The sequence below is a fragment of the Molothrus ater genome, chromosome 3 (genome assembly GCF_012460135.2).
Source record: "Molothrus ater isolate BHLD 08-10-18 breed brown headed cowbird chromosome 3, BPBGC_Mater_1.1, whole genome shotgun sequence".
NCBI classification, from domain to species: domain Eukaryota; kingdom Metazoa; phylum Chordata; class Aves; order Passeriformes; family Icteridae; genus Molothrus; species Molothrus ater.
Window position 1 is genome coordinate 68,463,241 of NC_050480.2, and position 14,888 is coordinate 68,478,128.

The following is a 14,888-nucleotide window of genomic DNA, read 5'->3' on the forward strand; positions in this document are numbered from 1 at the left end:
GAGCACAGCTGGACAACACTTTGCACGTGCTGCACGCAGACTGCAACGGCTCGCGTGCGATTCATTTTTACTGCCATTTAAGTACAATTTAAGTACGTCTCTTTGGCTGTTTTGTCACGGTAGAAATGGAGAGTGGCGTGGGAACGGCGCGGCAGCTGGTGGGGGCCGGTGGGAACATCTCTCTCCCCCCGCCCAGCGCGACCCCCGCAAGCGACACCACGCGACCGCGCCACCCGCGCGCGGGAAACGCGAACCCGCGCGCCTCTGCCCCGCCCCCCGCCTCGCCCACAGCCAATGAGCGGGCCCAGCGGGGAGGGGGCGGGACCTCCGTGGTGACGTAGAGGCACGTGACGCGCGGGAAAAGCTCCCTCCCGGGGACGCGGCGGGGTCACGTGGGAGAGCAGCGCAGCGCTGCCGCGCCGCGGACCGTTCCATTACCCGCCGGAGGGGGGAGCAGGAGGAAGCCGGGCGGAACCAAAGCGCCGCCGCGGGCGGGGGGCGGGGCCAGCTCGGGGCGCTCCCGTGACGTGAGGCGGCGCGGGGCGGCGGCGCGCGGCGGTAGCGGGAGCGGAGTGGGGCAGGGAAGGGAAGTGCGAGCAGGAGCAGGAGCTGCAGCCCCCTCGTTTCACCGCATCGCCACCATGGGCCGGACACTTACGACATTTACGTTCCCGCTCGCCGTCCTTTCTGTGGCGTGCTGCCTCTGCGGGCTGGCCGCGATCGCAACGCCGACGAACAGTGAGTGATCCGCGCCCTCCCCCCTCCTTTCCTCGGGAGCTGCTGACGGGGCAGCCCCGCCCCGCGCCCGGCGCTGTAGGCAGCGAGGCGGGCTCTGCGCCCCGAGCCCGGTGGGGCTGTCCGTCGGTCCGCGCCTGCTGCCGGACCCTCTGGAGACGGGAGCGCCGCGGAGCTCCGGGACCCGCCGGGGGCCGCCCTGTGCTCCCCCGGCACTCGCTCGGCCGCCGCCGCCGCTTCCTGGGCGCCGCGGCCGCAGCCCGCCGAGCTTTTGAGCCGGTCTGGGACCCGTTATTCTGTGTTATCCCCCCTTGGAGGAGGGAGCCGGTGCCGAGGAACCGTGCGCGGCTTTTTCGCGCACCTTCGGAACGGGTCAGGGAGCGGGGGTGCCTTGGCGCAGCCGTGTGGTTCTGGCCCTGCTGCCGCGTGTTCCTCATCCCGGTGTGAGCCCCGTTACTCGTCCCGCGGGTTTGCCCACAGCTCGGGCCCTGTGGGCTGTTTGCCAAAGTGTTTGCGGGGCCGAGAGCCGCGAAATGTGACGCGAGCCCCAAAACACGGGGACGGCAACAAAAAAGACAAAACAAAAAGTTGTCTGGTGGCGCTTCTGTGTTCCCTGGCCGCGTTCCGTGGCTGCAGCCGAGGGTGACGCTGCCCGGTCAACGTCCCTGCAGCCTGGAGGGATCTCCCGCAGCCCTGCCCCGCCGGCGGGATGCGGGACACCCTGCGGGAGCGGCAGCCCGGGCTGCTCGGGACTGCTCCGCCGGGGTTAGCGCAACGTTGCTGTAACAAAATCGCTCCGCTGCGACGGGAGAGGGCACTGTTGGGCCGGCAGGACAGACCCCTCCTGTGGCTCCTGGTTTCCTCCTCCAGTGTAAGGGGAGTATCCGAATTTACCCTGTGCGAGAGCCAGTACAGCGGGTTTATCTTGGGAGCAAACGTCATCTTGGCTAAGCTGAAAAGCTGAGTTCGTGGTATCAGAGTCTTTTTTTTTTTTTTTTTTTTTCCTTCAGTGAAGAGCAGGCGTCTGCTCATGGGGAGAGTTGGGGAACTTGCTGTTATCCCATTTAAAAGACCCCACAGAGCCTTTCCCAGCAGGAGGTGTCACTGGGACAACGTCTGAGACCCTGCCACACATTCTGAAGTTAACAGCTCATTGATAAAAACATCTCCTCATCCTTTACTCTTGAAAATCTGATCATTCCCCATGTTAGTCTGGGAAGGCTGTTCTTGAAACTAAATTAGAAGTCCTAGTGTACCTGGTATAAGTTAGCTCTACCAACTGTCTTCCTGTCTTAACAGATGGGCTGTGCTAAATTTTCCACATACCAATGAGGAATCTACAAAAGTGAAGGTTATTCACTTGTCAGAGGCCGTTGTGTGTGCTGTGATCATTCCTCAGATGCACATCCATCATAATTGACTGATTTTTTTCCCCCCTGAAATCTGTTATCGAGAAACAGTCACAAAGCTCTTGAAGTGCTTTGAGTGCTGCCTTCCTGAAGGGAATGGGGCAGCTCTTGCGCACCTCACTGATGCAAACCCACAAAGTTCTTTTCATATCTTCTTATGTGAAAGGAAATGTTCCAGCCTTTCTGCCCTGATAGTAGAGCCACAACCAAGACAAATGCAGTGTGGATTCAGGCTTACTTCAGATTGTCAGTATACTGAAGTTAGTTAATGTACTTGTAGTTGTTATTTGAGAGGTAAATGAGCATTCTGCCTGCCAGAGATCTGTGGATAGCATTCCTTTCATGGAGAAAAGTGAAAGGTCACCCCTAGGTGCCTGGAGTGGGTGGATATGATGTGAAATGTGCTGGAGAGCATGCAACAGAAGGAGTTGTGGGTTGTATGTGGGTTTGCTGAGTATGATGGCTGTATGAGTAAGTCTCAATTAAAACTAATGTGGTAAAGCTGTAGATTATGAGAAGATCTTTCTTGATCCAGTTAGTGGATGTGTTGTTGTGTTTTTAAGGTAACAATGTTTGACCTGAGATTGACGTAAAAAAGCAGCTGGACTGGTTAGATTGCTGGCTTCTGCTGTGATCAAAATACAAATAGATTGACTTTTTTTTCTGCTCTCCTTTTTGTGCATGTGTACATGCATTTCTCCAGGTTCTTGTCTTTATTTCCCATACTTTGATTGCTTTCTACTGTATTTATAGCTGGCTGCTTTACCTAAAGCTCAGGTTCAGTCTCAGTCACAGTGAGAAGCAGTGCTCTGTACCTAGTGCTCTCCTGTGTAAAGCATACACATTTTCTGCTTGGACAGTAGGGTTCTGCTCACTCTGGTTTGCTCTGAGGAATCTTGAGTTGCCAGTTGAACACTGGCTTGATTGGGCTGCCTGTGATAAGATTTTTCACGTATTCACTCATGCAAATTTTGATGTTAGTATGGTGGATTCAAAAACTTTGTAATTTGAAACTCAAACTACAGCAGAACTCAGTGCTGTATGAAATTCCTAAAGCTATGCCTGCTGATGTTGTTTTTGTTGGGTTGTTTTTCAGTTCAATACCGTCTCTAATGTAACTTTATTTTTTCATAGCTACCACAGTTTCTCCTCCTACCAGTGTTACTACGGCCAATGTCACTGTAACACCTACTGCCAATGTCACTGTAACACCCACCAATGCCACCACAGCGTCTTCCAATGCACCACAGCATCTTCCAATGTGACCACAGCATCTTCCAATGTGACCACGGCGTCTTCCAATGCTACCACAGCCAGTTCTGCCACCACACCTCATACTCCTATAGGTAATACAGAAGCACTGAACTCAGAATGGCAGGAAACTAGCAACTGGTGAATAACAGGAAAGACAGGGGCTTCTTCCAAAGTTCACTGTAGTACCTTGGCTACTAAAAATCTGATGTGCAGAATGCATAAAAGGTTCCAAGGTTTGGAAGAAGTGGATTTTAGAAAACTCTTAGTTATGCAGGAAGCATAGAATGCAGGAAGCATTTTCTGTATTAGAAATTGGCTCAGCAGCAGTTGAATTAGTAATTGCCACTAATTATGAATTCTTAGGAGTTTGGGAGTTTTTTTGTTTCTTTTTTTTTTTTTTTCCAAAAATTTCTCTGCCATCTCTACAGTGGAATTCTTTTTTAAAAAGTCACCTAATCTTTAAAAACTTGCTGATCAAGGGAGGTGGGACGTAACAAGTTGGTACTTGATTAGGCTCAGAACAGCCTAATGTATAGTAGGGTGATTAGCTTTGAGTAAACCCACAGATGTTGACACTTGTCCCAGACACCTAGTGGAATAGTGATTAATTTTTAGTAATACTAATCTTTAGGGGAGGGGGAGAGGTCAGAGACCCAGCTTACCTGGCTTGATTATGAAAGTTTTTAGGAGACAGTTTCATTTTAGGTGAGTGGTTTTATTCCAGTGATGGCATTCACACTTAGTGTTTTGAGGACAGGAGAAGAAAGAGTGTGTATCTCCTGTCTAGAGGTATTAGGTTAGGTACTTTTTAGTACAATTAATACTAACTGATTCTAATGAAAGCTTAATGAAAGTCATTTGCCATGATACAGATTCTCAGTTGTCTTGAAGCAGTTCTCTTGATTATTGTTCAAATACCACCATTTATATGAGTGCTTGAAAAAAAAGTCATTTTGTCTGAACAAAGAATCACTGATCTGTGGAGAACCTTGAAGTATTTGAGTAACAGTAGTATGCAAGTTTGAAAATAATCCTTGTTGCAGAACCTTGGCTTAATGCCATGCAGTTCACCACCTAAATGGTGTGGGATACAGACTGAGGGCAAAGGTTATCCTTGTTAAAGCAAAACAGGAAAAATCATTTGTATAGGAATGTCAGTGCTTGCAAACTTTGCTTTGGAGTTCATGGTGTGCATGTACTGTCTTCTCTCAAACAGCCAACGTCACCAATGCAACTACTCATGCTCCTCTGCCTAAAACTACCGTGACTTCAGCCACCACGACAACCACTGCTGCAGGTAATGCTACAACTGCCATAATTAAAGTGTTAATTACTCAGAAATCAGTGTCACTTTCAGAGTGTTACCTTGAAAGACTCACCAAGTGACACCATTAAAGTAGTATTGGTGTGTCTGGTGTTGTCACTTCTAACTTAAGGGCAAGTCTAATTTTGTTAAGGTGATGTATGCAAGTAGCAAGGTTACAAAGCCTGAGAAATAGAGCTAATTGGTGAGATATAAAAGTCAGAAACACGTTGGTCAAATGAGATCAGCTGGATGATTTTAATATTGTGGTTGAAAGTCCCTTGTTAACTCCCCTGTCTTTGGGAGGTCATACTTTGTTTTTGCAGCATAATAATGGGATGGTTTTGTGGTTTTTTGTTTTTGTTAAATGAAATTTTGCCACAGTGATGGGAATAAGCTGAAGTGTTTTATTTCCAAGTCAGTCCTAAGTATGCCATTTCATGAAAAAGTCTCACAAAGCAAAGCTCTTTATAACTACCCATCAGCAGATGGCTGTTATTTCCAGCTTTGTATTTGTGACTTCAGCTGGTTTTTAAGCCTAACTCTTGGGGTATAGTAGATGGAAGACAACAATTTGTGTTAAATTTAAGCAAAAAAAACCCAAAACAAAACTGGAGCAAGGAGCTCCAGTTTTCCAGACTGGAAATATGTCTTGAATGTGGCATATCAATAATATATTCTATGTAGAGGAGGAAGGCTTTGGCTTTTTGAAGTACAAATAAAGTCCAGCTGGGTATTGCTTAGTTTTGAGATCCAGAGCAGTTTGTCTATAAATAGCTCTAGCCCTGTACAAACAGCATTTAATCAGAATTTCAGTACCAGTAATCTAAATTCAGATGCTGGCATGGCTTCACTTTCGATTATTTCTTGTTTTCTTATTAGTGTTTGGATTTTTTGAGTAATCCTAATACAAGGTATCCAGCACTAAAATCTGTAGAACAGTTGTGAGCATTGTGCACTTACAGTTTCTAATTTGGTGTTTAACAGGTTCAAATACTACTGTTACTACTGTGGCTCCTGTACCCGTTCCACGCAAATCTACGTTTGATGCTGCGAGTTTCATAGGTGGAATTGTCCTTGTTCTGGGTCTGCAGGCTGTTATTTTCTTTCTGTACAAATTCTGCAGATCTAAAGACCGAAATTACCACACGCTTTAGGACCTGCCCCTTGGTAATGGACTAGTAGCCCAACACCTGTAGTTCACTGAACCAAAATATTTTCTGTTGCTCGTGGAAGACAGCAATTCATAATATTCTTTAAATCTCTAAAAGAAGACTTCAAATGAATATTTTTGCAACATTATACTTGGCAAGAAGTGATATTAATCTCTTCAACAGGATTACTTGCAATATGCTGCATGGGTTCTAATGGCTGTTTTATTTTTCTTTAGTGGCTGCTGGTGTGGGACTTTTCTTGATACGCCAAATGTAGAATGTTCAGAGATTCTTATTCAGTGGCAACACTGTCCAGTAGACAATCTTAAAATTACTTATTCTGAAGGCTAATAAAAACAACATCTGATACAGTATCCCTTCAGTTTTATCAAGATGTGAATTATTAGTGACTGATTTCAGGGAGTGAAATAGCATTTGTAGTAGCTTATGACTCTTACAGTGTGTTGCTAGAAAGATGGACAAAAATGTAGAATTAAATAATGTCTTAACAGAATAGCATAACCCTTTTTTTTACACAAGAATATAAGTTGCCTCATAAAATACTTCATTCCAAACAGAATTCCTATGCCATTTCCAATTAATGTTGAGAGTGGATGTAGGAATAATCCTTCTAATGGGGAAATAAATATTAGTGCCTTAAAAGAGTAAATTTCAGTAGGCTGTAAGCATGTCCCAGCTATATGAAAGATAAATAAAACTTCTAAGTATTTACTTTACATAGGAATATAACTGGACTTGATCATTCCAGTTTAAAAAAAACTTTCCCTAGAAAAACTGTCCCTTAGTGATTTTGTTTTAGAGTGAGGAGTACGGTACAGCAATGTTCAGCCACAGACCAAAGCTTTGGCTTTTGTTCTGGCCTGCAAAGACCAACCATAAAACCAGTGATATAATTCAGTTCACTCCCTGTAGAAAAAGGCAGCAGCTCACATTTCTACTTGAAATACTGATATTTGGGAAGTCCTGATGTTTTTGTTATTCAAACGGTTCTTAAAACTCGTTGCAATTAATTTCAGGAGCTTGGGTGGTTGTTGTTCTTGTTGTTTTCCTTTCTTACCCTCCTGTATGTCTGCTTACTGAGGGAGCAGTTGAGGGTCATTCAGAGGATCTGCTGATTTGATCCTAGTCAGGATTGCTGTAATCCTGGGACCACAGGCTACAGCTTTTTTCTGTCCCTTCTCCCCTTCCTGGCTTCAGGTTCGTGTCACCTTGCAGTGAACTGGTTAAGGAAATCTATTCAGCCAAATAGTTCAGCTTTTTGGTTTTTTTTTTTTTCTTCTCTTGGCTGGGTCAGCCATGTGATCTGAGTATCAAAGGTACGTCATCTCCAACACAGACTGACTTGAGCACCTGTGAAAATAAACCCACAGGAAAAATGGAAGTAGAGATAAAGTCAAGTAGTGGAGGTAGCACATAATGCGTAGCTTCTGATGATATCCCCTGATCATCAGTTTTGGGATAATCTGTAGTACTGTCTTACTAGCTCTGACTTGACTGGAATTTGGCACCCAATACAAAAATAGCTTTGATAGCAGATAATAGTCATGGCAGTGAGACTTGAATTATGAAGCAAATTAAGTGCATTTCAGTTGGAAACTTGAGGTGTACAGTGTTGCTTTCTTGTGTTCTCTAGTTTGAATGGCATTGTTTCTATTGTGCTGCATAGAAAACTCAAATTGCTACAAAGTGCAGAGGTTACTCACCAGTACTGTATCTTTGAGTTCATTAGCTTTTGGTTTTCTAAACAAAAATAAGACAATCAGCTCAGGTTTATGAAAACAGCAGTGAGCAGCCAGTTTTCAGCAACAGTATGTATGTGAGCTAGATGGTATATCCTTGGCCTTATTGTGAAATCACTTAAATCTGTCCTTTCCCTATCTAAGAGCTATTTTACTACATTTATTTGTTAAAAAAAATCCATGAGCTTGTATTCTGTGCTTTGAAGTGAACAAAATACTCTTTTGAAATATGACAGTTTGCCTTCAGCTCAGCAAAGCAAACTACACGTAAGTATACAACTTCTAGCCTCAAAGGGCTCTTTTGGGAAACTTGCAGAAAAGTCCTACTGAGCACTTCAGAGCATGGAAAACATTGCCACAAAGAGGTTGCTCTGTGAAATGTTGCTGAAATGCTTATTCATGAGCTTTGCTAATCCTGATTTAGGTTGCTGATAAAGTATGCTGGTAAAGCAAATTAAAAATAATGTTTAAAGTGCCTTAAAATTGCTTACTTGTTTGCCTCAAATTTTGTTTTAAAGGGTAGAAGAGATACCTTGCCTTAGTTACTAAATTTGTTGTGGTGCCAACAATTGCTATTTTCCAAGACTTTAGGAAACCCAGGATCTCTGGCATGTACAAATGCTTATCTGAAAAACTCAAGTTTTGCTGTATCAATTTAGTCACGTTCTGGAAGGCCTGCACTACACACCTCTTGCTCATTAGCCTTGCCTGCAAGGTGTAATTCCACAGTTCAGAGTGGTGGCTTGAATTGTTTCCCTTTTAGTTGTTTGGGGGAAGGGGAGGCTGGGTTATACATCTTCACCATGTGCTTGGTTGCCTCACTGTTGAAAGTAATTACTCCTTTGTGAAATGCAGTATCAGCTGATGTGTGCTGTGTACTAGCAAAAAACCTGAAGTAACAACTTGCAGTTTTTCTTGGCCTTGTGTTTTGAAGTGGAAGGTAGCTCATAGATCTGTAGTTGTACTTGCCCCTAAATCAGTTTTAGGCACTGAATCGTAGTGACTCTTCAAGTTATCTGGCTTTTTCTTGAAGCCAACTTGTGCAAATATCAAGCTGTTACCTTAAGAATGTTCTCTGCAAGTGTTGCTGTAAAAGTTTGTATCTTGTCTTCAGTGGAAGAAAACTGAAGCAGTTGTAATCGCAAAACCAAATTGATAAATAAAATCTGTTGAATGGAATTTTACCTGTGAACTTTCTTTAATGTGAGCAATTCCCAAGAGAAATGTCTGCTTGGTGACTGGGAGATGAGCTGTTTCCCATGGGAATTGAGAAATACTAAGGGAAAGAGGAAGAATGCAAGGTTTGAAGAATTAGTTCCCCAAAAACAGTATTAACTTTGTGTTTAACGGTACTGATTCAGATTTAGAATTATCTCAAAAAAATTTTCATTCAGGTCATGTTTTTCCACATTAGCTTAATTCTTGTTTTCTGCTTAAAGCCAAAGAGGAGCAGTGTATGCATTAAGTGTTGCACTTGTAACAACCTGTGAGGCTTAATACTCCTCTTTCTAAGCAAGGTTTGTGATACTGGATGTCAGGTGGAAGAGGGGCTGCTGTCTGTGTTTGCACAGAGGCTGTTAGGACTTTCATGAAAAAGGTACTGCTCTGAGCCTTATTTCTTTTCTGATTGCACAGAACTATGGAGTGGTTGCTATTGGCAGGGAATTTGGGGATCATCTAGTTTCAACTCCCCTGCCCTGGGCAGAAGCATCTTCCACTAGACCAGGTTGCTCCAAGGCCAGGTTGAATGAAAAACTTTAACATTTCCAGAGATGGGGTATCTACAGCTGCTGTGGACAACCTCTAGACTCACTCCTGCAGGTCTGATGGATGCAGTACTTGAGGTGGGTTCTCACAGGAGCTGGGTGGAGAGCAAGAATCACCTTCCATGACCTGCTGATCATACTTGCCTTGATGCACCCCAGGACACAGTTGTTGTTCAGGGATGTGAGTGCACATTGCCAGCTCAGGTTGGGCTTCTCGTTGACCAAAACATCCAAGTCCTTCTGCTCAGGGCTGCTCTCAGTTGTTTCACTGCCCAACCTGTATTTTTGTGATTGTACTGACCCAGACACAGGACCTTGCACTTGGCCTTGTTGAACATGACAAGGTTTGCACAGTCCCACCTCTCAAGCCTGCCAAGGTCCCTCTGGATGACATCCCTTCCCTCCAGTGTGTCCACTCCACCACACAGCCTGGTGTCATTGGCAAACTGCTGAGGGTGCCCTTGATCCCAATGTCTGACACTGACAAGGACGTTAAACAAAGCACTGCTCCCAATACTGAGCCCTGAGGACACCACTTGTCACTGGTCTCCCCTTGGACATGGAGCCATCGACTGCAGCTCTGGGTGTGGCTATCCAGCCAATTCCTTATCCACCCAGTGGTCTGTCTGTCAAATCCATGTCTGTCCAGTTCAGAGACAGGGATGTCATGCAGGACAATGTCAAATACTTCGCACAGGTCAAGGTAAGTGATGTCTGTCACTCTTCCTTCACCCACCAATGCTGTAAACCCCATTGTGGAAAGCCACCAGATTGGTCTGGCATGATTTGCCCTTTATGAGGCTGTGTTGGCTGTCAGCAATTGCCTCTTTATTTTCCATGTGCCTTAGCACAGATTCCAGGAGGGTTTGCTCCATCTTCTTGCCAGGCACCAAGGTGACACTGAGCACAGATTCCAGGAGGGTTTGCTCCATCTTCTTGCCAGGCACCAAGGTGACACTGACCAGCCTGTAGTTCCTTGGGCCTTCATTTTTTTTCTTTTTGTTTTTAAAAATGATGTTACATTTCCCCTTTTCCAGTCAGTGGGAACTAAACCTGACTACCATGACTTCTCAAATATGATGGACATCAGCTTCATCTGCCAGTTTCCTCAGTCCCCACATGCCAGGGAATTTATCAGTATGCTTGAGCAAGAGAAGAGAGGGTGTGCAGTTCTATGGTTGCTGACTGACTAAAATGATAACCAGCTCTGGGGGAAGAAACCTCAGTTTCACATCGTGACCTTGATGCTTATGTGGGTAGTGTATCAAGTAGGAATGTGTATTGACATGACTCAGTTGTATATGATGAGAAATTGCAAAAAATATAGCTGTAGTTCTGGAAAGGCTGTATGGGAATGAAGGAAACCTAGAGCTTCCTGATGTCATTAAAATTTCTATGCCTTCCAGAAAATGATCCATCTGCTGCACACAGTTAAGGACTGAATTCAGTTTTTGTTACAATGCACCACTGAAAGTCTGTGTACAGTGGTTTATCCCTGTAGTACCAGTCTGTGTTGCTGCTCCTCTTTGAAGACTATCTCCTGCAAGTATAATATTTTTCCTAAAATAGTTTTTTAATTTTGCTATATTGAGTAATACTTCAGGTGTTTTAACAAGAGGCTATGACTACTGGAGACAGCCCTTCCCTTTTGCTACTGCAGTGGCACCTAAGTGCTTCATACTGATGCTATTGCTCTACTTCCAAATTGGCATTTGGTTTCTGGAGTGTGCTAAAATCGCATTTGATGGCTTCTCTAGTGACAACTGACCTTGGATAGTTATCACTCACCTTGTCCTTCATTTATTGCATACCTTAAAAAGAACTGATGTTATTTGATATCTGATTCCACAGCATTCTGGGAATAAAGTTACTTGTTTCAATGTAGCAGCAAGCCTGCACGAATTAAAACTTGCTTCAGTAATGGTGAAGGATGTCAGCCCTATTCTAGGAATCCTGTATCTCTACATACTGCAGCACTTCTAATGCAACTTTGAGCTCTTTTAATCAGTGTTTAACCAATGCAACGCTGTTAAATTTTGCCTGAGTTTAATTTTAGGTCTTAGTTACTTATAAAAATAGTGCTTATGTGTTTGATTGTTTGTGTTTACAAGCATCCAGGCATGTGGACAATGCCAAAAGACACACAGATTAGTATTGCCATGATCAAAGCTGCAATACAGTTTGATGCATCTCTGAAGGTAACTCTGAAACCTTAATTGGCTAGGCTGTGAAAGCAAGCTTTTTTCAATGCAAGATAATTGCAGATATACTTATGAACATTTTCTGTTTTCTTTTAGGTAGTGTAGCATTGTGGAAGGAGCTGCACTTCTTCCCCTTTCTAGGTGGAGAGCAGAGAAGGTGCTGGGGCAGGTCAAGACAGCACTTTTGATGACTCATCTTTAAACAGACATGAAAGGTTTAGTGTGCAGGCAGCAGCCTCTGGGGGTGAGAGCACTGCATTGGGCAGGATGTGGTAGGCAAGGGTTGCAATAGGATAGCAGTTAAAAAAAAAAACAACAAAACACCAGACAACAATGTTTTTCTGTAAGCACCTAGCTGTGTTTTGTACCACTATGTTCCAAGGTTACCACAATCAAAGGAAGCCTTTTAGTTTTAACTGATGTCCTTGCCTTTCTGTACTGTGCTGCACTGTCTGTGAAGGGAGGACATGAAGTGCTGCTCCTGCTCAGGAGGGAGTTCTGTATCACCCAGTACCTAAAATGGATTAGCAGATTGAATGACTGGAGCTGGTATTGAACACTGCATCCAGATGCGTTGAAGGACGTGCACAGCACTGGAGTATTACTGCCTCTCTTTGATTTGTTGTGTGAGTTTTTCTTCTCTTACTTCAATGTTGTCTATTCAGTGGTATTTTCTAAAATGACCTGGAATGATTATAAAATACATTTAGGTTTACTTCTGGACCAGCCTTTGTTGCTGTAGCTATGTGATAATAGTAGGAAGAGACTTTTCATTTAGGTGTAGTAATATCCTATGTGCTGTTCTCTCCTTCCATCTGCTAGGCACCTGGAAGCATAAGTAACATATAAAAAAGTGCCATTAATCATGGTGCAGTACTCAAAAAAATTACCTCTTAAACCATTGCTAACTAAATACCTCCTTCCTGCTCCCTTTCCTTAGTCAGTTTTTGGAACTTCTTTTCCCCATTTACTAATGATTCATATTGTCACCTTGCTCTTGAGGATAAATCTTCAAAGGGCTTTGACTTATTGTCCACATGAAACCTGCCTGGGTCTATATACAAATCACAGCTTGCAGACTAGCAAAAAATCTGCTCATTCTGCAACCATATCAACTGATTATCAATGCCATCATTACTTACTGTCTTTGGTCTCAGAGTGTTTCCTCTTTTGTTATTGCTGCTCCTTGGGTCAAAATTAAAAGGATGTTGCTGATAATGCTGACAGCTTGTACCTGTGCTGCAAAACCTGAAGAGTTACTGACACAGAGTTAAAGTAGAGCTCAAGTAAATGCAAAAGCTGTTGTTTCTGACCTCTAAGAAAAGTGTTAGGGTAGAGGGGAAAAAACCAAAGAACAAACCCCAAGCTGTGAACATTCAGCAGTGTATTTGAATAACATATTGCTTAGTCTGCAAAAACCAATTTATGGATGATCTTGACAGAAGGTAAGAAAAAAAAAATTGCAAATAGTTGCAACTACTCACAAAACCTGAAATTTTCTGCAATTTTTACAGCTCACCACATGCCCTTTCAATTCATAGTAATGAATGTATCAGCATTCATTGCTGCAGCAAGAGACATCTCAGAGGAGCAGAAGATTCCTGCTGTCACAAATCTACTTTATTATATGAGACTATTTTCCACACAACTGTGTGTTTTCTGGTCCTGTTGAAAGCCAAGACTAAAATGTATGGAGACGTGTTAAAAGGTGGAGATCTGTTCCCAGTGACACCAAATTCCCTAGTGAATTCCAGTCTTCTAGTTTAATTTCTGAAAAACAGAGATGCAGCCCCTTAGTACCAACCCTTCAGCTACCAAGAAAAGTCCCCACTGACTCCAAGGCTTTGCTTGCTGTCAGCTTGGATGTGATTTAGCCCTGATTAATACCTGTGTGCAATGTGATGTGATTGTACTGCTCCTCACCCTGTGTTAGCATCTCCCACTAACTTTAGCTAAAAAGCTGAGGGTGTTTTTGCAGTGCATCTGTAATCCTGCACATAATATGCTTATTGAGACACTTCCCAGATATGGTCCAAGATGTTAGCTGTGGTTAGCTGTTTCTGGCATTATTTCAGGGTGCAGGCCCAAGGGACTCTGTCCTTCTGCTGAAGCAGCAGGAGAGCAGCTGGGCAGAGTGCACAATGACCCAGGCTGGCCAGATGCATCAGGTGTCCACACATTCTGCAGCAGGGGCTTGAGAGGGCTGCCTGCACAAACATCACATGATGGAAGAAGAGCAGCAACACAAGAAGACAACAAAAGGAAGATGTGAAAGTGAAAGGAAGGGGACTAGAGAAAATACCTAGAGGACACAGTTCAGACTCTAATCTGTATATTATTCTTACAAACTGGCTGAAGTCTTAGTCCACCTGGGCAATTCCTGAAGTTGACATGATCTGTTTCAAAAACACCTTTGCCTTTAGAGTCACAACACAGCTATTGCACATAAGAGTAGCCACTCCTAAATACATAGATCTGGCCAAGTACTATAGCTCTGAAGTCACGTCAGTAGCACAGTGCAATCCATTTACCGGTAAAGCCAAACCTTTACATGATGCAAGCCTTATCAGAAGTACTAGTGTTAATGCTTAAAAAAATAGCCATTCAATATTGACTTATTATCTGGAAAATTACTTCTTATACTGTTTTTACTGTGGGACAACAGCTGGGCAAGCTTCCTTCTATCTTTTTGAAATGGAAATAAATCAAAACTTCACAGTATCAGTTAAATGTGAGACATAGGAATAAAAATATCACAGGTGAAAAGGTAGCTACAATACATTGCAGGGTTTTAATGCATTTCAGGCTCTGTGTCTAGAGTTTGATGGCAATCCTGTGTTAAGCACAGAGCTCCAAGATCCTCAGACAATTTTTCCAGTTCTGCATCATCTTTAACAATAGTAACTCACTGCAGGAGAAAAAAAGTCTCCTATCACAGCTGCTCTTCTTGTGCTCAGTGGCATCAATGTGACTTACAAGTTTTGCACCAACTTTTCCCCTGAGCTTGATTGGCTTAAAGCCAGAGAAGTGAAGTATATTTGTGCATTAAGTAAAGATATCTCCCATTTCTTGATTTTCCCAGATTTGCTTTGTGTGTCTTGTCTTCAGCAGTGTGCTAATGAGCATTTCTCAGTTTCCTGCAGCAGGAACAGCTAACATTTTCCTGCAGGAGGAAGCTGTAATTAAATTTGTTGTACTTTATACTCTTTATAGCATAGAAATGGACCTTGAAAGATCATTGGAGTTTTTTTCTGTGTACTTAACTTACTAGGAATTTGGTACTGCCCATCAATTTTTCTGCCTGCA

The 14,888-nt window shown here is 43.6% G+C and overlaps 1 protein-coding gene across 1 annotated transcript; it reads left to right on the top strand.

Moving 5' to 3' along the window:
- Positions 1–125: 125 nt before the first annotated feature.
- On the top strand, positions 126–8,794 carry CD164 (CD164 molecule). The gene is made up of 5 exons (XM_036379777.1): positions 126–337; positions 562–738; positions 3,279–3,490; positions 4,615–4,695; positions 5,689–8,794. Exons 1-5 carry the CDS (start codon positions 126–128, stop codon positions 5,856–5,858), a joined length of 852 nt encoding a protein of 283 aa, XP_036235670.1. The 3' UTR covers positions 5,859–8,794.
- Positions 8,795–14,888: the final 6,094 nt, after the last annotated feature.

Excerpts from the sequence above, each read along its gene's own strand:
- CD164 (XM_036379777.1), top strand. The coding sequence starts at position 126 with ATGGAGAGTGGCGTGGGAACGGCGCGGCAGCTGGTGGGGGCCGGTGGG. Across the intron at positions 338-561 it reads GGCGGGACCTCCGTGGTGAC|GCGGGAGCGGAGTGGGGCAG; the intron begins GTAGAGGCACGT and ends CGCGCGGCGGTA. Across the intron at positions 4,696-5,688 it reads CACGACAACCACTGCTGCAG|GTTCAAATACTACTGTTACT; the intron begins GTAATGCTACAA and ends GGTGTTTAACAG.